Below are 26,525 nucleotides of genomic sequence, written 5' to 3'. Positions count from 1 at the left end.
TGACTTCTTCATTCTCCACATTGTCCTGGTGAATAATACACTGGGGAGCGTCCTCACTGGCCATATTCATAAAAAAATTACCGATAAATCACCGACCAGCTGCCAGTGATTTCCTCCCTGCAGGAAGCTGCCATCTTGGACAACTTAGCTGGTCACATGACGGTCTGACGTAATTTGCATACGATGTCAGTCGATCTATTGTCTGTCGAGGCGTCACATGGCCTACACGTGATCCGAGTGGAGAAAATTCAAATGAGAGAGCGCGGGGAATGCATCGATTTTCAAGATGAAAATACACAATAACTGCAGCTATTTGAGTGGAAAACTTTTGGATACGTATGTATTTGGATATATACTATCATATCATCAAGATTTTGTCTACCCCTCCAATGAGTGGAACGAAACTGCACGATACAGCTTACGGCTGATGGCCTATTATAGCTTGTCCACGAACCTCGACATTGCATACAAAAAATAAAAATGAAAATATCCCACGATGTCCATCAACAAGAAGTAGATGAACGATGATCAGCAGCCTGAACAATTACAAATTCCTGTCCAAATAAGCAGGAGAAAGGCATCAGTGACACAATTGTGCCTCAGTAATGGCATAAGAGGGACAAAGTAGAAATTGAATCACAGTCCAAAACGATGACCGTCAGACAGTGAGGGATCAGCAAAGTAATGAGTGATCAACTAGTGACATTCTTCCTCCGTGGAAATTAATTCCAGGTCACAACTTCTGACCTCATTCAGAGCACCAGCAGTGTTGTCGGCATCACAGAAGTTGTCCTTCAATATTCTCGATGACACAATGCTTATTGCAGCCCATTTAAGACAACCTTTGTTGAAAATTATTTGATTTTCTTTCACGAGGTAATCACTTTTGAAGTCTCACATAGCAGTGCTAGATTTGGACGAGACAAAGTTTTGCTCCACATGACCGCTTATGGCAAATCAGCAATCAATGTTCTGAAAGGTTGACACCATCTTTAACAATCTCCATTTGTTTGTGGCTGAAAGCTGAACCCACTCAATGAATATTCATGAATATAAACTATCTTCGAGAATATACCACTGAGGATCGAGAACTTGCAAATTGGAGAGCAGCACGATCATTTCCTGAGTCGTTTATCGCCCAAACTTTTTGCCAGTACCTTCCTCAATAAGTGTTAATGAATACGTGTGGCAATAAAACTTGCTCTGAAAGAAAGCGGAAGAGAGTAACGATACAAAACTGCAAAAACTTGAAAAATGAAAAAAAATTATCTGTGCGAGTTTCGACTCATTTTGTCGTGGTGAGTCTTCTACATGGCGTATATGTTTAATTCAAATTAAACAGACCAATTTTGAGGCAAAAACAAAATCTGCATATTGGAAGAAGTCTGGGACATCTACAAAATATTAAAATGTTTCAGCAAATTCTAAAATAAGCTTTTCAAACTGCATCTTTAAGGAGATGATCACACACCCCTCTTTTATCAGAGCCCCCACACAATCGCCCACGAGTTGGCCTGGAGCACAAGTACCTCAAGAGGTACGAGCAGGTTTCGTCCGAGATGTTGGTTGAACGACAGGCACCATGCCTCAGGATTACCATTAACACTCATAATCCAGCGCCTCGCTGTCTCTTCGCTCAGGCGCAGCCACACACCATCATCATTATGTACCTGGAGACCGAGCACGTAGCAAAGGGGAACAATCCGGTCTACTTTTCTGACAAAAAAAGTTCAAAAAGTAAAACTCATTTGGTGATAAAATCGACAATTCTTGTTGTTTTTACAATCACAACTTGGCAAAACACATTTGTTTTGTTTACTTATGAACTGTCAACTTTGCTTGTTTGATAGCTTTAAAAAACATCTTTGCAAAAATCACAAAACTATGACTGAGCAAGCTTGCAGGCAAAGAAAGACTCAAAGGAGTGATTTGGAAAAGTGAGCAATAATTTGTGTTGCTGAGATTTATGAGAAGGGACAGACGGTTGTGTCGTAATACGTTAAACACGTGGGGAGGGGGGGTGTGGGAACCCTCACCTCATCCACATAGGAGACTGTGCCGTTGTGCTTAACGACCCCTATCTGCTCACTCTGCAGCGAAGGGTGAGTGCGCACACGCAGCCCAGCACTATCCTTCATGACAAACTTGCGCATCTTGCCCACAGCCGAGCAGGGGGAGCACAGCGATGAAGGGACAAGAGTATCGCACAAGAAGTAGAATAGATATTTAATCAGAGCAGAGGGTATGAGGGAGGAGGGGGAAGGGGGAGGGGTGAGGGTGGGCAATAGTAGAGAAATTGGGGAAGTGAAAATAGGATAAAAAATAATTCAAATGGAAGCACAATACAGGTTCAGGGTGGGGGTGGGGGGGGGAAGATGTGTAGACACAGAATAACATGCAGGAGATTGGAAAGAAAATTATAAAAAGATGAAAATTAAAACAACAAAATGTTGGAAAGGAAAGGAGAAGGAATTCAAAGAAAAAGTTCAGCAATTAAAAAAGAGGTGTAAGGAAGACGAAGCAGAAGCATAATCAGGAGAATGTGATGGAGGTGAAGAGAAAAGCAAAAAAACAAAGGAAGCAATGAGGGAAGCAGCATTTGTCAGGCGAATAAACCTCAAACTCCACCAAGGAAAAACTAACGACTTTCAGTGTATCCAAGAGGTCAAAGCGGAAATAAGCACAAATACGAGTCTCATGATCAATCCAGCACATCCTAAACACAGATATAATGGATCCACTGCACATGAAGAGAAGGCTGATGATACCTTATTTGGCTGTTGTTCGATTTTAGGACGAGACTGTAGTGAGCACACAGGAGGCGTGACTCCTTTTGGTGGCTCTTTTACCTCCACATCCAAGCCGGAACCTGAAAAGAGCAAAAGGCATTGGTGGTAGCTGAATGTGTAGATCAAGAATGTCTTCAATCCAATCGGTTTATAACACGTGTGTGGGGTTTTGATAAACGTAATAGCAGCCTTAAAGTAAAGACAAGAAATATGGTTCAAAAAGTCATTGTGAAAATATTTTAAAAGGACATAGCTCAATCATTATTTGTACCAGTTTCAATGTCATCAATGGTGACATGGATCGTGTAAGGCCCAACGGCACCCGGGGTCCAGTTAGCACTATACGTGCCATCGCTGTTGCTACGGACGAGCATGGTTTCACTGGGCCTGCAACATAAACGACAATCTGGAGATCAGTCCAAGCTGTAGCCATTCACACCGGTATTTAAGACAAACGAAGCAGGGAAGCTCACCGCTTAGGTGTGGGAGAGGCGAGTCTAAGTTCTTCAAAGGAATACTTCTCATATATCTGTGGATATAGAAGAGAGACAAACAGAAGAGTAAAAAAGAGCTTCAGAAAACAACATAAAAGAAAATAGCGATCTTGATCTTAATAGACCAGTCATGCAGGGTGATATCCCCACCCCCCTCCCCCCCCCCCCCCAAGATTACAACTAAGCAATCTGATTGTTTGTTGTTATTTTTTATTTGAGGCACACGAATAGTCACATAGCCTGCCATCTGCATGCAAAGCAAGGTTTTCCTTTGCTGCCAAGACGACAGAACAAGGAGGCAGACTCACAAACTGGACAATAAATGAAAACAGTAATGATAACAATAGTAACTATAACGGCACTCAGTAGAGCACATACCTCTGCCAGGCTGAACAGTTTACATTTAGTATCCCACTGATAGGAGGGACCTGCAGCCAAACCTGAACCAAAATCTAATCAGCTTGTTCTCATCACCTACCCAACTCATGCACCAAGTTAAGTCCGAATCTCTCAATGGTGAAAAAGCACTTTAAAAATCCCCGCATACGGATTTTTTTGACAATTGCTTGCATGTGTCTTTATTATCAACCACCCCGCCTCCAAGGTCAGAGATGGGGGACATTAAAATGAGCTCCGACTGACCGATCATCCTTCCATGTACTTTTGCATACCCAATATTTCAAAAACCGTTGAACATTTAGCTTTCATATTGTAGATTTATATTCCTCATGTCGTGACACAATCTCAACCTAATTCGATCAAGGCTGTGATTGCCTGAATTTTGTTGCCATGGCAACCATCTCAATAACTTGGCTTGTGTACGGGATATTTCAAAAACCGTTCAAGATTTAGCTTTCATATTACACATCTATTTATTCCCCATACCACCCAAAAGGCAGGAGACTGAGAGTGTCAGCTCCTTGTTTATTTACCATTGAGCTTCAGTGTGTCTATGCAGGTCTTAACATTTTTAACATTTGAGCTTTTGTCTGAGCATGTGTCAAACCTTCACCAAACCGTTATTATGAGAATATGGAGAACACAAATGAATAAAATGTACAAACATACTTTATATATCAGCTGTTGTTTTCATGAAGTTTAGTTTGAGTACAAAGCAGACATGTGCAGGCTTTGAATTTTGGGATGATGTCTCGTTACCCTCGCCGAAGGAGAGGCCTGTTTGTTTGTCCGCACAGAACTTTCGTGTTTTTCTTCACAACCGCTAGTCAGATCGAGATGAAATTTTCACCATCGGTGCGACTACTCAGGTGTAGAATGTTTTAGTGATAATTATGACGTCATAGGTCACGTGGTGTGGCAGCCATGTTGGAAAAACAGAAAAACTTTGGACCTCCATCTCTGAAACCGCACCAAGGAAAAAGATTGAAGCTTGGCAAATAGCAAGAACGCCTCACGAGGAATGAGTGATTTTTGTTAATGACGTCATAGGTGCCTTCGTTATGACATCATAATTTCATAGGTAGAACGCCACATCTGATCAGTATGAAAATTTTTGAGGGTCATCTTGGGATAAAATCGTCCACAATGTTTTTTTCAATGATGTCATCAATCACGTGATTCGGCAGCCATATTGTTTTTGTTTTTTTAAACTTTCAAAAATCTTCTCTGAAATGGCTGAACCAGTCATCACTGCCAGAAGTGACTGTTCTGATTATGTATTTTATTAATTACATAACACACCAGTAAACAAATGCCACACAAAACTACACAAACAACACACCACACAAAACAAGTCCTGGTGAGGGTCTGCAATCTCTGATTGCTCTTTTTCTTGTTTCAGTACTGCAATGGAGACACATGCACAGTCTCTCTATTGCAGTACTGATCAACGTACTTGATGCACAGTTCAGTACTTCAATGTTGTGCATTATCAACGCACAGTTTTGGTGAATTTGGCTAAAAAATAGCAGCAGGCCTCTGTACAATCGTCAACATCAGGAAGTGAATTTGAAGATGCTTTCCGACGTACAATCTTATAACTATTATGCTATAGTAGGTGCTACAAAGCCAATTAAGCCATACATGTACGAGGTCCATCTTAAAAAGTAACAGGACTGAGCCTGCTGTGTGCTCCACTTACACAACTTGAATGAACGGGTTGCGTCACAGTCTTTTGCAACATTCCAGCAATATATATGATTAGTGATGGTTGACTGCACTCATTGCGTGATTGTTTTACAGGTCGTGCTTTACACGTTGTCTAGTCTGAGTCGTCGCGCTTTGAGTCGTGAGCAGAGAGCCAATCTGAAGTTTCTTGCCAAGCTTGGCAAAACACCTTCCGAATCCTTCGCAATGCTGCAGCAAGTCTACAGGGAAGAAACAATGTAACATACACATGCATTTGAATGGCGCAAGAGGTTCAAAGAGGGACGGGAGGAGGTTGAAGATGATCCATGGTCTGGAAGACCTTCAATAAGTAGAACGGCGGACAACATCGAGCGTGTGAAGCAGATGGTACGCACAGATCGTCAACTCACGGTGTGGATGATTGCTGAGGAACTTTCCATCAACAAGGACACTGTCTGGAGCATCATCACTGAAAATCTCTAAATGCGCAAGGTGTGCGCAAGCTGTTGTCTGAGGACCAGAAACAGCAAAGAGTCACTGTCTGTCAAGACATTATCGAGCGCCTCGAGGACTATCCAGACCTGCTCGTGAGTCATTATTGGCGATGAATAGTGGATATTCAAATACGATCCCGAGACCAAACGGCAGAGTCGTCAGTGGAAAAGTCCGACATCACCAAGACCAAAGAAAGCAAGGATGTCGAAGTCGAAGGTCAAGGTGATGCTCATCACGTATTTTGACATCAAGGGCATCGTCCACTTCGAGTTTCTACCACAGGGTCAAACAGTGAATCCATACGTGTAGAAGGAGATCCTCCGGCTCCTCATGAGATCAGTCCGGGACAAGAGGAGGGATGTGGGAGAACAACGCCTGGGTGCTCCACCATGACAACGCCTCTGCTCATATTGCCCTGAGCATCCGACAGTTTCTGGCGGAGATTAACGTGCCAACTCTGTAGTAACACCCATATTCGCCAGACTTGGCCCCTTGTGATTTTTTCCTATTCCCCAAGCTAACGGGGGTGATCAAGAGGACCCGATTTACTGATGTGGAGGCCATCAAAAGGGCCGTGACGACGGAGCTCTGGAGGATTCCAGAAAAAGTTTTCTGTGGGTGCATCGAAACGTGGAAGAAGAGGATGGATAAGTGCGTGAGACTGGAGGGAAACTATTTTGAAGGGGACAAGCTGTAATTTCAATATATTTTTTTGGAATAAAATTTCTGTGAAGTCAGTCCCGTTACTTTTTAGACAGACCTCGTATGAACCCGAGATGGAAAGTGGAAAGAACATAGATGATGAAATACCAGGTGGTCATAACAATCGGGGAGACTCAGCAATAATAACTGGTAAATGGTATCGATTTATAAATTATTGATCCGAGCAAAAACGGTTAAGATAAGTAATAAAAAGCAGTAGACAAGTAGTATTTTGATGTAACAGTTTTGTCATTCTTGTAGTTGTGAAACAATCTAATGTGCTCACTTTAAAGCAAAGGCTGAGGGTATACAATTATCATTTAACATCGCATGAGTCCGCCTTGTATGCAGTTTATGAAGACTGTCATGTGGCTGTCTTTATCAGTCCACCTTGCGTGCGGTTCATTTCCTGTGATGCACTCGTCCAGTGACCTACTCACCTTTTTCAATCCTCAGGGCTTTCAAAGCTCGTTCCCCACCCCCATAATTTGGGGGGGGGGTGGAAAGATAGGGGTATACAACACCTCTGAAATCCACTAGAATTTTTGTTACATCGTTTATATTCAACAAATCATCCATGAATACGTGTTTAGAGAAACCAACTTTATTTATTAAACCAAACATGAAATTCTATTGCACTAGACATTTAAAAGATAAAAACTTAATCATACTCATAGAACAGAATAAAGAGCCAAAAAAAACAAATATCTATCTATCTATCTATCTATATATATATCTCTATATCTCTATATCTCTCTCTCTCTCTCTCTCTCTCTCTCTCTCTCTCTCTCTCGCCCCCTCTCTCTCTCTCTCTCGCCCCTCTCTCTCTCTCTCTCGCCCCCTCTCTCTCGCCCCTCTCTCTCGCCCCTCTCTCTCGCCCTCTCTCTCGCCCCTCTCTCTCGCCCCCTCTCTCGCCCCCTCTCTCGCCCTCTCTCTCTCTCTCGCCCTCTCTCTCTCGCCCCCTCTCTCTCTCGCCCCCTCTCTCTCTCGCCCCTCTCTCGCTCTCTCTCTCCCTCTCTCTCTCTCTCTCTCTCTCTCTCTCTCTCTCTCTCTCTCTCTCTCTCTCTCTCTCTCTCTCTCTCTCTCTCTCTCTCTCTCTCTCTCTCTCTCTCTCTCTCTCTCTCTCTCTCTCTCTCTCTCTCTCTCTCTCTCTCTCTCTCTCTCTCTCTCTCTCTCTCTCACCTTCATCATGGTAATAGCAGTGTAGCAAGTATCGCGGATGAGTGTTGGCTCATAAGATGCCTCGAGCTTGGGACAGGGAAGGCCTCCAAATGTGAGGTCTCCAAGGAGTATAGCAGGGCTCAGGGAGCCGGGAATGTGGTGCTTCTTTGCCTCAACCTCTGCCAAGCTAGATTTCTGTCCCCGTGGCACAGCCTTGACTTCAACCTGGCAGCAGTAGTTTTGGGAAGGTGGTGGGGGAGGAGAGGGGTGTTGATTAATGAGAATACAATAATTTAAAGAGCAAAATATCAAGGAAAAAAATAAAACAAGAAAAGAGAAACTATAGTTAACACAAAACAAAAATCATTTGTTTCTGATAAAACGAGCCAGAAGCAAGACACCTGGCAAAGATTTCCAAATTAGCAGGAAAGTAAATTCATCAATAAATGTAAAATTCCTTTTTATAGTGATATTTTTATTGTGATCAAGGCTCATGTATTAGCTGGCTAGCAGAGGGGTGAGAGTGACACAGTGATGGAGCAGTCACTTTCATACAAGGGAGAAATGGGAAAGGAACAAACACAGGCCGCCATAAGTGGGGACATAAGACAAGGGAACAGAGTGGGATGAGTAGACATAGAACACGCAAGCAGACACGAAAAGGTGACAACAGAATAAATGTGGAGAAATGGGGGTGGATAGGAAAGTAGAGTCAGTGCAGAGAATATAAAAGATCAGGAATAGTAATAGGGGGTAACATGAGATGGTGAGGACACGCCACTTTAAAGAAGTGGAGAGAAGAAAATGATTAGACAGACTGAGGAGATTTCACAGTTGTGAGAAGGAGCAGGCAAAGGAGTGATAGTAAGCAGTTAACCTGGGTTTGTTAAGTTTGATAACGTTTGGGTGAAATAATTGGTAAACTTGAAACTATTTGGAAAGACGAGCAAAAAATAACAAAAGGAAGCGTGTACAAAAAAAAAAACCTTCAGGTTTGGTCCATGGACCGGCTCCCCATATTGGTCACAAGTATGTACAGAAATTATGGATGGCCAACTGCAGCGCAGCTCATCCTGCCGTAGAAGCACACTCGTCTGCCGAGGCTCCACATATGAATCTGGCTGTAGCCACCTGAAGAGAGAAACCCACACAGGTTTAGTTTGAGCATGTTTTGTTGAAAAAAAAATTTTTTAAGGTAAATAAGAGTTGGGGAAAGAAAACATAATAATGAGACAAAACAAAACAAAACAAAACAAAACAAGCTTGGGAAAGAGAAGCAAGCGAGCATGCATAGACGTCATGATAACCTGGCAAGGCGCCCACCACTCGTGCCTGGGCTGCACGACGTGAAATCGTCAAGGAAGGCCCTCTCTGTACATTGCTGGCTCAGTGGCAGATTGTCTTCAAGTGCCTCACGGATTGTGGGCGCATGCGCCAATGCCAACCCTTTACCCAACAAGCCCGAGTGCACCTTGTACACCTAGGTAGATGGGTATGTCATCAAGTTATCAAAAAGGTTTGTGTTTTGGGAGTTTTTTTCAGTGGCAATGTTACGTTCAGAATAGTACGACGACAAGAATGTAAATGCTATCATCACCTGCAACGCAGCCTCCTCCATAATCTCCAAGTCAGCCTCGGTGTCGGAACCTCCTCCTGCTGAAAGCATTTGGAGGTTAAAGGAAAAAAAAATGGAATGCCTGCAGGTCCACAAATAAAGGCTTATGTCCAATCAAATTCAGTGAAGAGACTTGTGAGGAGAGAAAACCAAAATATAGAAAGAAGAGGTGCAGAATAAGAGGGGGATCAAAATCTGTGCTCGCATGTGTCATCCGAAAAGGTTGGACGAGAAAGCAAACACAAGTGCCAGTCTCAGCAACAGCAGCAGGGGGTTTCATCCAAGATAACAATGATTCAGATACAAACACAAAGCCAGATCTCGAGTTTGCATTTAGCTTTTTATGCCTCTGCTGATTAAGTCGCCGGAGGTATTATGTTTTCGGGTTATCCGTCCTCCCATCCATACTAATTTTCTCTGCAACAGCTCATCCGATTGACAAAATTTTCACCATAGGTGTGACTACTCATATAGAATGTTTTTTTATGATAATTATGATGTCATAGGTCAAGTGGTGTGGCAGTCATGTTAGAAAAAAGGAAAAACTTTGGACTCTGTATCTGCGAAACCACCCAATTGGAAAAAAATGAAACTAGGCACATGTGACGCACTCTCCATGGGAAACAAGTGACACTTGGTAAAAGTAATGTTACGTTTGTGGGGGGATTAGACATCACCATAGAGCAGATAGGAATCCATAGAGTAGCATGGTCCGTGTAAGGTAGTTAGCCAATTTCGATGTAATAAGTAGGGAAACATTAGCTTAAGAATTGTCTCATTTGAATATGCACCATACAGGCGGCAGTGCGTGGTAATAGTTACGGATTATGGTTAAGGAAATTGTGTGTATAACCTCTGTCAACTTTGACCGGGGACACTGGGAGACTTTGCAAGTGAATGAGGTAGAGCTAGAGATGCCTTCCAGGGGTGGAGCATTACCCTGGGAGAAGAGGGAGGAGCCGAATCGGGCGGTTGGGAGAATTGGTAAGGTGCGTCGAAGCATGGGGAGAACGATCGACGTTTGAGGAGAACAGGGTTGGTCCGAGGAGAATGATAAACATAACGAAGAGAGCTGAGTGCTGCGGTAAAACGGAGGAAAAAGTGTGAGAACTGACTCTGAGGGAAAACCGAGGAGAAAGAGGACCATCAAGTTCTGAGAGAGTCTGAGGAGAGTTCTAAGGAGGTCATCCTGTCTGCCTGTCTTCACCTGTGCTTGCCTTTTCGTCGTTCCTGCCTAGCCCAGTTCCTCGACCTGCCTTTGGGGCTTCATCCTCTCATTGCCTGCTCATGGTTGCTCCTCAACCATCTCCCACTCCCCCCCCCCAACCTCCACTATGACCAGAGCTGAGTCCTCTGGTTTTTGTCGTTTTCCTGTCAGTGACTGAGTCCAGAGTGTGGCGCCATAACTTTTATTCTCATTGTGTATAATTATTTATTAATTGCATTTCTTTCCTTTCCATCCCAACCCGCCGTCTCCTCGCGATCATCATCCCTGGTTCTTTTATTTGCTTGTGGTTCAAGAATAAACCGGTTGGTTTTAAAAAGAGCTAAGTTTCTCGTGTTTCTTCTCATGACGTGCATGCGCGTTGTCCGCAATCAATTCGGAACATCATCTGAGGGAGCAAAAAGCCAGCTCGGCTGATCCGTCCCATATCGGTATCAATTGACCTGGACATGACAGTATGTATAATGATGTAATAATGTGGGCGGAGGCACATCTGGTGACGATGCGACGTCGAAGAGTCCTTCAAGTTCATTGATGGCATAGAAACTGGTGAAATTTTCATCTGCTGCTCAGTTTTGAAGAAATCCGTCCTTTTCTGAGGTTTCCCGAAAGCAAATCTCTAAATCCAGCATCCGACAGCGGCATTATTGTAACGTACACGAGGTCTCGGTCTGAAACGAGTTTGAGTTAGTCGAGCGACTGCGGCGTTGATGAATGCAGTAACATTTCCTCAGGTTTTTCAATGGATGTTACATCTTCAACTAGGCATATAAATTTGCATTGGCAAAAAAGGAAAACTCCCAGAGCCACTTCAAGATGAGAGAGAAAAGTAACGAATTAATCTTTTTGCAAACATAATTGGAGTCTCTCAGAATGACACACTCGAGAAGAGCTTACCGGGCAAGAGACAAAGATCCTTTTTCATGAGCGAGGTCGAACACATGCTGCCCAGGTGAGAAAGCTCTTTTTCGAGCAGAATTATTCCCTGAGGAGGAAACGCACACATCGTAAAATCATACGGGAACCTCTGATGTCAAAATAGTTTATAATTCAGAAAAGTCACATCTCAAGCTTCTTTCATGATCGACATATTCAAGTTGAAAGGACAAGAAAGATATCACATTCACCTTTACCTCATCTGAGCCTGGGCTGAATTCGTAGCCGATTACAGAACATTTAAATCCATAAAAGGAAGCTTTGTCATCCTTCACGTAATCTGAGGCAGTCTCTAATGAAAACACCAACTCATTTCCTGTGTGAAAGATCATAAAGCAAACATCAATTTCATGAATGGAGCACGAGTTGCGTCTTAACAACAGACCTGCCAACGTTGTTTAACAAACTGACCAACATAGACCATCGCGACATTAGATTTTTTTTTCCCTTCCGATGCTTGTTGGCATCATAGAAATGAATGAGCAAGAGGGGAAGAGGCAAACAACCTAGTTTGATGATGTGAAAATGATGTCAAAATTTGGTTGCAAATTTCATCTCAGATGGGAAGTCAAATTTGTTTTTTGGCATCTTCTGCAGTGTTTTTTTTTTAAAAGGAATCGCTCACTCATGTTTTTAAGGCATTTGCCATAAGACATATTTCAGCTTCTTTGATCACATGAACAGTCACAATCCTTTGGCTTCAGCACAGTTTTTGAAAATAGTCTCTTGCCAGTTTGGAGCTGGGCATGCGTGGCGAGTATGCCGACAGGGAGTGAGTTGAGTGCATTAAAATACACCAAAAAAGTTTTACTACAATTTTCTTGGTGTACAGTTTTCTTGGATTAACTTACCTTTGAAAAGTATGCCGATTAAAAAAGAAAGTTTGTGTCAAGGTATGCAGGCATGCAGGCATGCAGTATGCTCGCCTGTGCTGCACCACGTTTTAAAAGCAAACAAGCCTTCCTGAATGCCAACCTGGAAGTACTAATGTCATGCCAGGCCATCCAGTAGAGCCAGAGAATCTGCGCAGCTCCAGAATGCCCGACTGCATATCAGAAGCATGCTGGGACATTGCTGGACCGATGCTCTGCCAAGGCTGGTGAGGGATACATAGGCGAAGGCAATCTTCTGGCTGCGCCGTGCTGCACTGAGGGTCGAACTCCACCGTCATCCATCGCACGGGCTCCGGAAAGGAAACCTTGTGAATGGTATGAAAAATAAAATAATAATAGATGACAACAATGTAACACCATCATTTGTGGTGAGAAAATGCCCAAGATAAGAGAGTTTAGATCTTACGTGGTAATGGCAAACGGTAGCCTGTTTGTAAGGGTGCTCGCTCTCCAGCGTTGCGTAATGGTTGGAGGTAGTGCAGACCATTGAGTTAGAGTCTGGCTGGGTGCCAGAAACACTCTCCATTGATTGATTTGGGTTGAACGTTGGAGGTGCAAACTTCTGATTGAGTAGGGCAACCATGGGAAGCAATTGCTGGACCAGGGAGAACACCTCCACTGAGACCTGCAGAAGATGTAGAATTAAGAGAGACCTGGTGGGTTAATGCCAAATTTAGAGTTTGTAACATGATTGTTTTTGCATTAAATGCACCTGAGGCTCGAAGAAAGAGTCATGTGTGAGCATATACCTTTGGGTGTGAAGCAGCTACAGGGCTGACCTGAGCCAACACCAGTGGGAGCAAAAGTGAAATGAGGCAAGATGAGCTCAGCACCTCAGGGGTATCATCACCTGAGTGGAAAATACATGGACATGTATACATCCTTTTTTTACAACCAAGATTAAAAAAAAAAAATTTGGATCAATTTGTAAGCTTTTGTGAAGCATCATTCTGTTTGGTGTTTCTGTCCTAACACTTCCTGATGCTGTTACCCTTTGGCCTATGCCCTATACTGTCTATGCTCACCTAACTTGTAATTCATGTAAATGCACATCGACATCTCCGAATGTACTTGGCCTTTGATTTTCAAATTTACACCGTCCTTGTAATGCAAACACAAATAATATTTGTACATGTTTCTCCATAACGACGTAAATGGTAGCAATGACTTTCGCTTTCTCAGTAAATCGAAACTAATGAAGATAAGTTTACCCAACCAGCTGAGCAATGTTTTTTGCAATAAAACATGAAATGGTATTTTTTGTGTGTGTGTGTTATGCAGTGATGAAGATGTGGATGAAGCTGCTTTTCTTAAGCAGCATTTTGACCTGATTCCAAATCGCCATGAGAACATTTAAGGATCCACCATGACAGGTCGACTTAAATGTAGATGTGCCAAGGCAGGGCAAACATAATTTCACTGTTCCAAAAGTTATTGTTGGGAGAGCTGGATAGTAAAAAAACAATCTGATAGAGATACAATAATCCTGAGACTGGCTTCATTTTCACATGCTTAAAATGCAAAACCTCAAGACTGCTACCTTCACCAAGATTTAAACCGCAATATCTGAGCTGCATTTCCACAAAGTTGGGTCCAATCGCTGAGCTTCATGGAAAAAAGATTAATGAAGCCTTTGCATTTTACCTTAAAAATAGGTAACCCATGAGCAATTTGAATGTGAGAAATAACTGAAATATTAGAGATAATACAATGGAAAATAAAACTGGAGCGATGCCGATGGCATGCCATCACAAATCCACACTTCCCACCTAAAGCAAAGTTGAAAAATAACAAAAAAAGTCCCCACCCCCTGAGGCATTGACCCAGGGTCAAATCCCCAAAAAAACATTACATATTTCATGCACCCCACAATGTTGATTGCATATACAAAGTTTCATTAAAAAATATGCTCGTAATTGCATTTTTGGGAACTTGACCTTTTGACCCCACCCGGGGGGAGGGGGGGGGAAGAGCGAAAAATTATACTGCTCTTGCACCTTCGTGCCATGTGGTGATCATAACGACCAGGCTTGGTGAATTTCTGCACAACCGTTTAGGAGACAGCGTGGCAGACACACAAATACGGACAGACACAGACCAAATGACAACTTCCCCCCATTTTTTTCCCAAAAGGCATGGGAGACAGAAAAAAAACGCATTCCTTGTCAATAGCAATTTCGTATGGAACCGCCAACAAGAGACTGTTATATCATGATGTTCCACCAGGGCTTGAGAAGGCAGTGTACCATCACCTCCTGTCATCACCCATCCTGACCCATGATCTTTATTACACCCATTAACCTTTCCTCACCCAACACTCTGACTTGCTGGGCTCTCTTTATCTTCATTGTCTCTGTCTCTGTCTCTCTCTCTCTCTCCAGCTCTCTCTCTCTCTCTCTCTCCAGCTCTCTCTCTCTCTCTCCATCTCTCTCTCTCTCTCTCTCTCTCTCTCTCTCTCTCTCTCTCTCTCTCTCTCTCTCTCTCTCTCTCTCTCTCTCTCTCTCTCTCTCTCTCTCTCTCTCTCTCTCTCTCTCTCTCTCTCTCTCTCTCTCTCTCTCTCTCTCTCTCTCTCTCTCTCTCTCTCTCTCTCTCTCTCTCTCTCTCTCTCTCTCTCTCTCTCTCTCTCTCTCTCTCTCTCTCTCTCTCTCTCTCTCTCTCTCTCTCTCTCTCTCTCTCTCTCTCTCTCTCTCTCTCTCTCTCTCTCTCTCTCTCTCTCTCTCTCTCTCTCTCTCTCTCTCTCTCTCTCTCTCTCTCTCTCTCTCTCTCTCTCTCTCTCTCTCTCTCTCTCTCTCTCTCTCTCTCTCTCTCTCTCTCTCTCTCTCTCTCTCTCTCTCTCTCTCTCTCTCTCTCTCTCTCTCTCTCTCTCTCTCTCTCTCTCTCTCTCTCTCTCTCTCTCTCTCTCTCTCTCTCTAGCTCTCTCTCTCTCTCTCTCTCTCTCTCTCTCTCTCTCTCTCTCTCTCTCTCTCTCTCTCTCTCTCTCTCTCTCTCTCTCTCTCTCTCTCTCTCTCACACCCCACCCCCCCCACTCACTCTCTCCCTCCCTCTGACTCTCTCCCTCCCTCCCTCCGACTCTCTCCCACCCTCCCTCTCACCCCCTCCCTCTCTCTCCCTCCTTCCCTCTCCCTCCACCTCTCCCTTCCCCCCTTCCTTTCTGATTGTGCCCACTTGTTGCCCCATGACTGCACTGTAAATTTTACCTTGCTCTTGTAGAGAATACTTAGTACTTCTCCTCAGATTTGTTAGTCCAGTGTGAGGAATGTATCAAAAAGTAAAATAAAGAGAGAGAGAGAGAGAGAGAGAGAGAGTATAAGGATTCAGAAAAACCAGACAAATACCAAGAGACATAAGAGTGTGAAGGGTGCAGAGAGTGGTAATGGTGCAGGGTGTGAGAGTAGTGCAGCGTGTGAGAATGGTGCAGCGTGTGAGAATGGTGCAGCATGTAAGAATGGTGCAGAGCGTGTGAGAATGGTGCAGCGTGTGAGAATGGTGCAGAGCGTGAGAATGGTGCATTTGTCCTAACTGTAGTGTGCTCATTCCTAGAACCCTTGCACATTTGCGTTTCTCCATTCATGGCCATCCTAATCCACTGTATTCCAAAGTGGAGTTGTGATGGATGCATGAAAGACCAAGTCGTTTTATCACAAAATCCTGTACCAGCTCGATTAAGTGCTATTCCAAGTAATTCAGAAGCAACGGTGGCCACAGCCGAGATGACAGCCAGGATGCGTGCACGGCTCTGGTCTTGCTCGTTGGCACGGCTGGTTGATTGTTCAGCCCCTGATTCAATTTCGCTCTCTGTCCTGCAATAAATAAATAAAATAAAAATTGTAAATTCAACCATTATTTATAAATAAGATAGATTAAAAAAAAATAACTAAATCACAGCTGGACAAATAAATACCCATTTTTGGTGTACAAGTCGATATGGAGTCCAAATCGAATTGGCTAATTTTACCATTTTTCTTTCATTATTAGACGAGTCGACTTGGAGTGGAAGACGAAGCAAAACAAACTATGATAGTTAACAAAACAGTCAGTCAGAACAATAGAGGTGTGAATTCCTCCCTGACACCGTCACAACACATCAGTTTCTACGGTTACTCCAGGGGCATGAATATTAATGAGCTGTTTGTGCATATGATTTGAGCTACTTTGTGGGACGACCTTTCAGATAAATTGGGAGTGTAAATAGTTTGACAAATGTTTGTTATCATATCGAGGTACAGTATTTAAAAAACAAGCGACAGAATAATTTGTCTTAAACCATAGATAAGTCGATTCTGAGTACAAGTAGATACCTGGACTTCAGGGGTAAAAAATTATCGACATACATGCCAAAAAATACGGGACTTAAACATATACCAACGTCGATAACATAATTACAATTACATTATTCAACACCATTTTAATTGCTCTCCCAGAAGCCTGGTTTTGTGTGCCAAACAATACTTTTCTGATTCATCCATGATGTCTTGGAAGTTTTTAATATATCTCCACCTTGTATGGTAATTGCTACTATACTCCAATTCCAGTTTTCCTTCCCAACTCCAAAGTTGATGATTCCTACACCTTGTCTCTCTATCCATCTCGGTTGTCTTTATGATGGAGAAAAATATGTTTATCATCACAGCATACAAACGTTCCAAGAGAATGTCACTGACCTGTAATAAAGGATATGAGGCATCTGCCCACGGCTGTGGTTTGTCCCGTTGCTACTCAAAGAGCAAGCGCTGAAGAGAAAGGTGACACCATCAGGGCACAATACGGTGGTCATGCCACCGTCCCCATTGGCTGTGCGACTGCCGTAATTTCTCAAGCGCACTGCATATTTGACCCCTTCCTGTGCAGAGAGGAGTGGGGGAACAGTAAGAACATTTTTTCTCCACAATGGTCTCAGGCTCTTGGAGGAGCTTGGACATAAATCACAGGCAAGGCAGAGTTGAGGATACATCGGTGCAGATGGAAATTTGTAATTGGTTGTGATGACCTTTTGTTGTTTGGCCTCTTTATTCATACGTATCAATGTCTTGAAGTGATTGTTGATGCGTGGTTTTCTGAGACTTCCAGAATTAAAACTCAGTCTCACAAAGCAGGCGATATACCTGACCCTGAGCTTCCGTATCTGTGCTTCCCAAATGTCTATTTCTGCATCCAGCAATTTACAGTTCTACAGATTCTTAACACCTTTATCTATTTCCTTTATGTTGACCTCGGTCATGCCCTCCAAAACCATGCCTCACCGACACAATGGTGGCAAGTAATGAAGAGCAAACACTAAAATAGGTCACCGATTGGCTGGCTTATATCCTTTCAGCAATTTGGCGATCACCTAACAAAGGTAAGACTGGAAACTTTATGGTCATCACATATCAAGCCTTAACGTGGCTCTCTGGCATTATTCATGTCCAAGCAATAGTCGAATATTCACAGACACAGAATGCCATCGCTGTTAGTGCAAAGTCCTTTCTCAGCCAACCCGAGCTCCTGTCCACATACAAAGCTTTCGTCTGCAGCCTGATGAAGTACTGCTCTCCCCTCTGAGCTGGTTCTTCTGCCTCTCACCTTTCTCGGCTTCACGCTGTGGAAACCAAGGCATTTATGATCATTGGTATCTCCCACAATGAGGCTGAGTCTTTGGGCCTCTCACTATCTCACCACAAGCTGGTTGAGGCCTGTCTTCTACAGTCTCCCTCTCTGGTCTCGCCCCCCCCCCCACCCCCTTGCTCTGTCTGAAATATGTCCCCACCATATTTTCGCAGGGCACTCAAGGACAGCCAGCAAACCCCTTCTAGTAAAACTACCAAAATCACGAATAACTGCTCACCTTCACTCTTTCATTCCTCTTTTTCCCCGCTTTTGGAATAAACTCCCACACTCTCTTCAATCCCATTCTCCCCTCCAGGTCTTCAAAACAGCTGATCACCACCATCTTTTATCTTCCTCCATCCAAAACTACCATCTTTTCTACCCCCGTTAATCCACCCCAAACCCACCTCCTTCAAATTCCCTGCTTTCCTTCTTAAAAGTCCCTGTCATGTCCATCTTGTTTTCCCCATGTTCCCCATCCCTCTTCCTTCCACAGATCTCATAATGTCTCTATTCCCCACTACACTGTTTTGTCCTTCCCTCTTCCACCCCTCTTGTCTCCTGCTCCCCTTGTTGTACGTTCTATGTGTTCGCTCTCATACTAGCCTCGACAGTGAATACAAAACAATGAAAAAAAAAACGAGTGACGAAAGACAACCGAAGCCCAAAGATAAGGGAGGTATTTACATTTTACTGTCAAGATTCTCTTCCTATTTCACATTTATTATGGTCAGTAATATGCACTCCATGCACCTTAAACACTCTACGCACCTTAAAGTCAACAGTTTGGCATTTGTGTGTTCTCAAATATATAGAAAAATTGACAAGGAATATTTCTGAAAAAATTAAGAATTTGCCTTCATTTGAGCTTTGACTTTCAATATTTGACCTCAACGGTGAAATCCTCGATTCTGACTGAAGTACCAAACTATTTGTAATGGTCATTTAAAGTGTTTGTATCCATTATTAACATCTTTCTTTACATTTGAATGTTATATTTTCATCAAAGCACAAATTTCTCTCTTCGATACAAGATGTGATTTGTGACCCTCCAGTACAAATCGTAAGATATCTCGGTCAGTTTGTGACGGACCACCATGTATGATACACCGTTGTGAAGCTTATAAACCCAATAACTCAATATTGAATTTTTGCGACTTCCGACTGGTTTTGTACTGGAGGGTCACATTTGTCCAATGACCTTGACCTTCTCTTCAGGAGCATGGCATGAAAAATCATGGAATGGTGTAAATTGAATCAATATGAGGTTTGAGTGATTTGAGAATCAAAGGTAGGATATTTGTAACCCGTTTAAACAAGAAAATTATTGAATCTCTCTTGAAAATTGTTATCTTCAATCGTAATGGAGTTATTCGGTTTTTCTTCATGCTTCCCATTGAACATGATGATTAAAAAGTGTTATTTTTGCATCAAATACTGTTGATTTAACTTTGTAAGGGTTTTTCCTGAAAGAACATTGTACTGTATTCGGATAATTTATTTTATTTTTATATTTTGCACTCAATTCACCTTTGACGTTGAAAATTTGACCTTCAAGGTCAAAAATCGCGATGGTCAACAGGTGATTCTGAAAGCCCATTCTATGATCTTGCTTTTGAACCCATTGCACAAACTTTTAAATCCAATGCCATAAAAAAATTTTTGCTCATATACATTAAGTGCTGAAATGCATTTTTTTTCTGAAATAGGTGTTGGGATACACTCATTTATTTATGAAATAGGTGCTAAGATGTCTTTTAAAATAGGTGCTCTTTAAAAAATAGTTCTTAAAAATAAGGTGCATTAATTTATTTATTTAAGAAATAGGTGTGGAGATTTATTTATTTATTTATGAAATAGGTGCTGAGATTACAAATGTCAAAAAGAGAAACCCCAACAAACATGTTACATTATTTGCTTTGAACTTTAAAACTTTAACATCAAAATTACTTTATGCTCACTCTCCTGGCATTAGTAAGTGCTCCAGATTCCCCTCTCTTATTTGATCACTTCAACCATGCTTCCAAATCATTGCCAAACCTTTATGCAGACGGGACGATCAAGCCGGACCTCAGCAACATCTCCGTTCCCATCATCCGTACTGTAGACACCTTTTGCAATCTCAATAGATGTCCAGCGATGAGCATGGATCGCATCGCCACCCCTCTCACTCTGCGAACATGCATAGGGCCCACACAGGTCAGGAAGGGAGGGTTGGAATGAAAGTCAAAAATTAAATGATCAATGAAATTGTAGAAAGGAATTATTCTGCGTAATTTTTGATTTTATAAAATACGAGTTTCTAAATGTCTTTGGGACCTTCGTACTGGTGTGACTCACTTTAAAAAGAAGCAAAAGATAAAGATCCAATCTCTATGGGAGAAAAGCAATGTAATTAAGAGACTCACATCATCTACAAGCAGCTCCAGCTCGTACTCGTGTGTGCCACCACCTCCATACAGACAAAAACCTATTACTACCACCCCAGACCGGTCGACTGAAAAGCATACTGCATCTGGAGAGCCATTTCCAGTGTTCCAGCTGCGACCCTGGCTGGTACGTGCAAAGCGGCTTGGCGTCCTGTGCAACATGTGGACTCCCCCTGTGCCATCTCCCTGCACCCAAAACATACAACATTGTTGGTCAGGAGGAGGTTCCAAATGGGACAACAATCACTTTATTTCCTATGGTCAGGGATTTTTGCCTTTTCATAAGTAGCATTATATTATCTATCCCAAGTTTCCCTGGGGCATTCTTCTTCATTCCTATGCAGCACATAGCTGCAGGATAGCATCATCAGCTGAGGGTGCGGCTGTGCCGCTGATGCAATGCCCTCTGCTGGTTAGGGCAGGAATTTAGAATTTGTCCATGGTGCCGGCGATAGCTCACCTACTCTTCGCGAAGGACACCATGCGATCTTTAATATTCACCAACGAATGCTGGTAGACGGGACACCCGTTTAACGTCCATCCGAGGAAAAGTACACACATTGATGATGAAACCCTGCTTGTGAAACACAGGGATGACAGCTTACAGCTGGGTCGGGATTCGAACCCAGGCTAGACGCCTTAGAGGTGAGTGTGCCCATCTCTAGGCCATCCTGCCAAGTCCCATGGGGCCATGTGTGGACTGGCATTACATGTGTAACAGACAAAGTGGAGCAAATACATTACCTTTAAGGTCATGAATGGAGTCATTGGTGGTTGTGTTTTTTAATCGACAATCCAATAGCGACATGAAAATTCTCTGGAGACGACATCAAACATAAAATATTTAATACTGTAATGAACTGTGGCAGAGTGGGAGTGGGTGGGTGATGGTTCAGCATCATGGAGTGTGCACAATGCTTACCACGCTTAGATTAAATATTGTATTGATATTGTTACTGGCCGGGGGTCGGCCGCCAACCGACTGTTCTGAACGGAGCCGCAAGTCGAGTCGGCCCGACCGATCGCCCGGAATATAGATCGCCGCCCGGATAACTCCGAGCGACGGGTCCTTGTACAAGAACCGAAATACGCCAATCGGCAGATCACGTGGGGTAGGGTCGATTGCCAATCTTCAATGTACCTAAATACCCACGTGATCCAACTACCGGGGTATTCCACCCTCGACGGAACTCGTACAGAACAAACCGCCGAGGCGAGCTTGTCCGTGCACGATTCCGAGCGGCGTAATCGCCGAGAACCGTCGGTCCAAATGTTCCCCTATTACGGCAAACCAACGGCTTTCTAACTCCAAACACACAAAATGTTCCGTCAATGAGGGAATGGACGCAACGAGCAGGTTTACATTCACACAAGGACATTTATTATAATGAAACACGTATGCGATTAAATAAGGCAAAACACATATGCAATTATACAAGCAACAAAAGCACGACAAAAGAACCACAACCGTCTACTTATTATGTACAGTCATTTACACTTAACAGCAGTTCCTACTTATTAGACGGGCCCACGGACACACGTACGCGCGCGTGCGCGTGCGCACGCACACACACACACACACACACACACACACACACACACACACACACACACACACACACACACACACACACACACACACACACACACACACACACACACACACACACACACACACACACACACACAATAAATGGTGGCTGAGGCCTTTAATCACGAGCTCCAGCTCGGAGGACAGGTGAGCTGAAACTCAGAGCTTGACTCGAACCTTTCCACCTCGTGTGGTCTTCAACTTGTCTGGACCCGGGCTCCAGCGAGTGCGAGCTGGATCCAATCGCTGCGATCCTTCCCGAGCTCCCGCGAATCCTCCCGCGCTTCTCAACACGTGCCTGTGAGACGAGGCGCCAATCCTTCCTGTCGATCGTCGCTTCCCTGAGGATCCAACTCCAAGAAGAGGCCGATGCGTCGCACCAAGCCGGGAAACAAAATGGAGAACGAAAAGCTCCACAAACCAAGAGGAAGAGGAAGAAGAGGAAGAAGAGGAAAAAACCTCCACTCGCAGCTCGAGCCGAACAACCGGCTCAATTTCCTTCCAAAACAAAGCAGCAGCTGAAGCTCACTGGAGCCAGCCGAAGCAAAAAGCTTCCGAAGGCCTCAAGCCAAGCAGGAACGACTGCTCTCTCCGAAGCAAAAAAAAAAAAAAAACTTACTCCTCCCACGGGACTCAGCACACGAACTCTGCACACGGGACTCAGAACGGGACTCTTCACGAACTCTGCCACTGGACTCCCACAAACTCTTTACACGGGACTTTCACAAACTCAGCCCACGAACTCAGCCCTACCACGGGACTCCCACACGAACAAAGAAAAGATGTCCTCTTTATCCTTTGCACCCCCCTTCCCCGCACCCGGCGTTACTCATGCCCTCGTGATCCACCCCCCGCTCAACCACGGGTGGGAGGGAGTTGTTGACATCACCGCGGGGTTCTTCTTCCTCTTTGCAGAAGAGGGGGAGGGACGTCTCCATTGTTTCGTTCCCTAACTATTAAATCGATCCGCAGCGCATCTAATCGATCTCTGAACATTTAAACAATGAAAGGTGAGCTATCTCGGGAACATGCACTTATCGACATAGCTGACTAAGGGAACCTGTATGTTGTGTGCAATTGAATTCCAAATTCGTAACAATATAAAAGTCTTGCAATGGTGTTTCTGTGTTAAAGTCCAGTGTCTCAGTCTGTCTTTCAATCCTGGGAGAGTGGAATTGTGCCGTAATACGTGAGCAGACTTCTGAGAAACTTCCAGAATTATTTGTTCAAATCCAAACATTCAGGCAACTAAACCTGGCTGGGGGAACAGACCTACAACAACTCTTCCACACAATATGTGGAGACATTTTGGGTGACCCGAATATGTGATCATCAAAGCTGCTGGTATGCCATTGAGGTGTTAAAGTACAGATCAAAGCAGAGAGAAAACAAACGAGGATGCTGAAAAGGTACAAAAAGGCGCAATGTGGAAGGAGCGGTCGGAATGCATCGATTGCCGGGAAAACATTGGTCATAGCAGCTCGTGCTGGAGAGAATTTCTCAATCCTCAATATTTGCTCGTGCCATTTCATTTGGTGGGTCTACGCCCCTGGTTGAAGGCCGCTAGGTCCACAGTGTCCAATGACAGTGACACCCACCCCCATGCATGGGGTGTTGTGCCAATGTTGAACAGTCCTCTTCTGCAGCCACTTCGGTGCATGCCACCCCTCAGAGCAGGTACGCTGTGAGTTATTATTGGCTGCCCAGTCATTATCAACTTTCAAAACACACTCGTCTGGACTCTACACAAACAATTAGACAGGATTTCAAAATCCTCACGCCTTGTGCACTTAGAAGCTTTTTGTGTTGGAAGATAATCAAGTCACTCACGGTGACGATAAAAAAAACTCATTTTGACAAACTTGGTCGATCCTTAGCTCGCCCCCCCCCCCCCAACAAACTCACCCACTCACTCCCACATGCTATCTGTGCATGTTCTCTGATATGTGAAGGCATTTATTGTCTTCATTGGTTCTCCATCGATGGTGATGACAGGGTTTGTGTGGGTGCTACCAGCAGTAGGGTGGTGCACAACTTCAGTCTTTTCTACAATGATTGTGAGTCCAAAATATTTTTTTCTGAACTGAAAACTAATCTGGGTTCTGTATATTATTAGTGTATTAAATGGAAATATTTATTTGATTAATACACATGGAATGCCTTCCTGTATAGATTGTAAGAAACTTTTTGTACCGTACCTGACATTTTGCCTTTCTGCTTAGAACTTGCATCGTTTTGTTTTTGTTCCATTCAGATTCTTGTTTGATTAATTATCGGAGTTTGAACGCCTCATTGTTACCCATTTGATTATTCACACCTTGCCTGGAATGGCAGACTCACATTTTTGTGGAAGTATTCATTGCCTGAGTTTATAGATCCAGGAGAACAATAAATTTGGATTTTCATCTTTCGTACAAGTGCCTCGACCTTTGTTCTTTTCGCTTCTCACTTGTCCCGCATGGAAAGGCTGATCAACCTCACCGTGATAAAGCGCCGTCAGCTTATTCTGCCAATTGAGGTAAACACACAATCATAACTGCTCGACTAATCTTTACTGCAGCAAATTGCTGTTAGCATTGGTCCGGAAGACCTCACAAGAGCAGAGAAAAATATTCCCTCCTGCACCCCCCCCTCCAACCCTGCTCTGCTCCCCTCTCTCACCCCAAGCTTCTGAGTGGGTGCCTTCAGCTGGATAAGCATTCTCAATCTCTGGGATGTCAACCCAACGTCCTGTGGTAGCCCAACGTCCAGAGTACCCATGTGGAGTTGCAAATGAATACATCATTACCACAGAATTGTTATACAAGGAACTTGGACACAGAAGGGAGCCATTTGGCTCATCAAGCATGTGCTACATGTTCACCATATCAATTCAATCCAACAGCTTACCAACTTAAATTCACTCAGAGAGGGGATGTGAGGGTTGGAGGAGTGGAGATGAGAACAGTGGGGTAAGGCTGAGGTCACATTTGCCATGGCGGCCGTGGGATCTCCAAAATCTGCGGCCACGAGCAATTATACGGCGGCCGCAGTATTTCCACGGTCACACAATGTAGCAGTCACATATGTTTTTATTTTTCGGGGAGCCGCACGGCGTATTTATAAATTGTGAAGACCGAAAACGTGGGTGTGCCGTACGGTCTTTGATTTGATGTCGCACGGTGACCTGAGGGCGTCGCTGCGGCGGCCATAGAATTTTCAAGGCAGATGCAAGGTGCCCACAAGGCGACCGCAGGGGGGCCCTAAGGCGAACGTGCGGCCAGACGGACGGTAACGAGTGGTATATATACCAGTTCATTTTTTTACTGAAATAAAAATATACCAGTATATATAACTGAATATACTGTAACTATAATATACCGTGGTGCCCCCACAATCCGAACGCCCCATTGTTTGAACAAATTGGAATCCGAACAATTTTTTCGAGAAAATTTTGCCCTAAAAACCTAATACATTTTAAAAAACCGAACACAACGTGGCGTTCATGTTTGTTCACGTGTCTCCCCCACCTGTTCGAGCCGCATCTTTGCGCTTTGTTCATTCAGTTCGTCGGTGGAAGTCCTCGTGAAAGCATCTCTCGTGTGTCGATCGATACTTTAGGCCTCAGTCACATTTGCTCTACGGCGGCCTTACGCCCTCTGAATTGACAGAAACGTGCGGCGGCCGCAGAGAAACTGAGGTGGCCTCAGGGTGGCCCTACGCCGTTTGGCTATATTTTACAGGCCGTAAGGTCGCCGTGGAATTATAACGCGGAGTTATAACTTTTTTCATTTCTACGTTCGCTGTAGAAATTCGACAAGCCGAAAAAAAAAAACTGGCAAAAAAAAAAAAAAACTGGGAAAAAAAAAACTGGGAAAAAAAAAAAACTGGGAAAAAAATAAAATAAATAAATAACCCATTCGTTACGGTCCGTCTGGCCACACGTTCGGCTTAGGGTCCCCCTGCGGTCCCCCTGCGGTCGCCTTGCGTCTGCCTTCAAAATTCTATGGCCGCCGCAGGAACGCCCTAAGGTCACTGTGCGACATCAAATCAAAGACCGTACGGCACACCCACGTTTTCGGTCTCCACAATTTATAAATACGCTGTGCGACTACCCGAAAAATAACAAGGACAAATGTGTCCAAGAGCAGCGTCCAAAACCTAAAGGTTTTGTCGGCTAAAAAAAAACAACAAGAACATCTTCCGATATTTCGTCACGTGCCTTCATTAAGCCAATAGCGAAACCCGTCATAATGTATTTACGTATTTACGATATATCGTGTATTTACGAAATATATCATGTATTTACGAAATTACAATACGATAAATGGAATAATCTTTAAATAGTAACGTCAAGTTTTCGAAACTTTAAAGCAAATATCCGAATATATTTAAAAGTTCATGATAGACACTCTCAAAAGGCACCATTTATGTGAGGATGTGTACATGTGCTCAGTATTTAAGGCGATCCGGATCTTGTTTATACAAGAGTCGAGTCCGAGAGATAAAGGTTTTGGAAGAAGAAGAAGAAGAAGAAGAAGA

The 26,525-nt window shown here is 43.7% G+C and overlaps 1 protein-coding gene across 11 annotated transcripts in view; it reads right to left on the bottom strand.

Annotated features, from left to right (window-relative positions):
- The window catches only part of MYCBP2 (MYC binding protein 2), a 342,387-nt gene that overhangs the window by 118,846 nt on the left and 197,016 nt on the right, over nt 1-26,525 (bottom strand). For 6 of the 11 annotated variants that reach the window (XM_085852542.1, XM_085852550.1, XM_085852551.1 and 3 more), the window contains 18 exons: nt 20,393-20,599; nt 20,025-20,156; nt 17,060-17,238; nt 16,053-16,198; nt 13,148-13,248; nt 12,805-13,023; nt 12,481-12,703; nt 11,697-11,821; nt 11,467-11,554; nt 9,327-9,385; nt 9,037-9,209; nt 8,716-8,860; nt 7,751-7,954; nt 3,263-3,318; nt 3,061-3,176; nt 2,769-2,869; nt 2,037-2,153; nt 1,530-1,670 (listed from right to left, as the gene is read on the bottom strand). In XM_085852542.1, the coding sequence (XP_085708668.1) occupies nt 1,530-1,670; nt 2,037-2,153; nt 2,769-2,869; nt 3,061-3,176; nt 3,263-3,318; nt 7,751-7,954; nt 8,716-8,860; nt 9,037-9,209; nt 9,327-9,385; nt 11,467-11,554; nt 11,697-11,821; nt 12,481-12,703; nt 12,805-13,023; nt 13,148-13,248; nt 16,053-16,198; nt 17,060-17,238; nt 20,025-20,156; nt 20,393-20,599 (2,532 nt within the window). The remainder of the gene's footprint in view (nt 1-1,529; nt 1,671-2,036; nt 2,154-2,768; nt 2,870-3,060; nt 3,177-3,262; nt 3,319-7,750; nt 7,955-8,715; nt 8,861-9,036; nt 9,210-9,326; nt 9,386-11,466; nt 11,555-11,696; nt 11,822-12,480; nt 12,704-12,804; nt 13,024-13,147; nt 13,249-16,052; nt 16,199-17,059; nt 17,239-20,024; nt 20,157-20,392; nt 20,600-26,525) is intronic. The other 5 variants (XM_085852545.1, XM_085852552.1, XM_085852544.1 and 2 more) reach the window with 4 other exon arrangements.

This window comes from Eptatretus burgeri, chromosome 13, assembly GCF_056783735.1.
Source record: "Eptatretus burgeri isolate ZD-2024b chromosome 13, Ebu_testis_v1, whole genome shotgun sequence".
Classification (NCBI taxonomy): Eukaryota; Metazoa; Chordata; class Myxini; order Myxiniformes; family Myxinidae; genus Eptatretus; species Eptatretus burgeri.
Note: the sequence above shows the minus strand (reverse complement) of the source record. Positions and strands in the feature narration are given on the sequence as shown.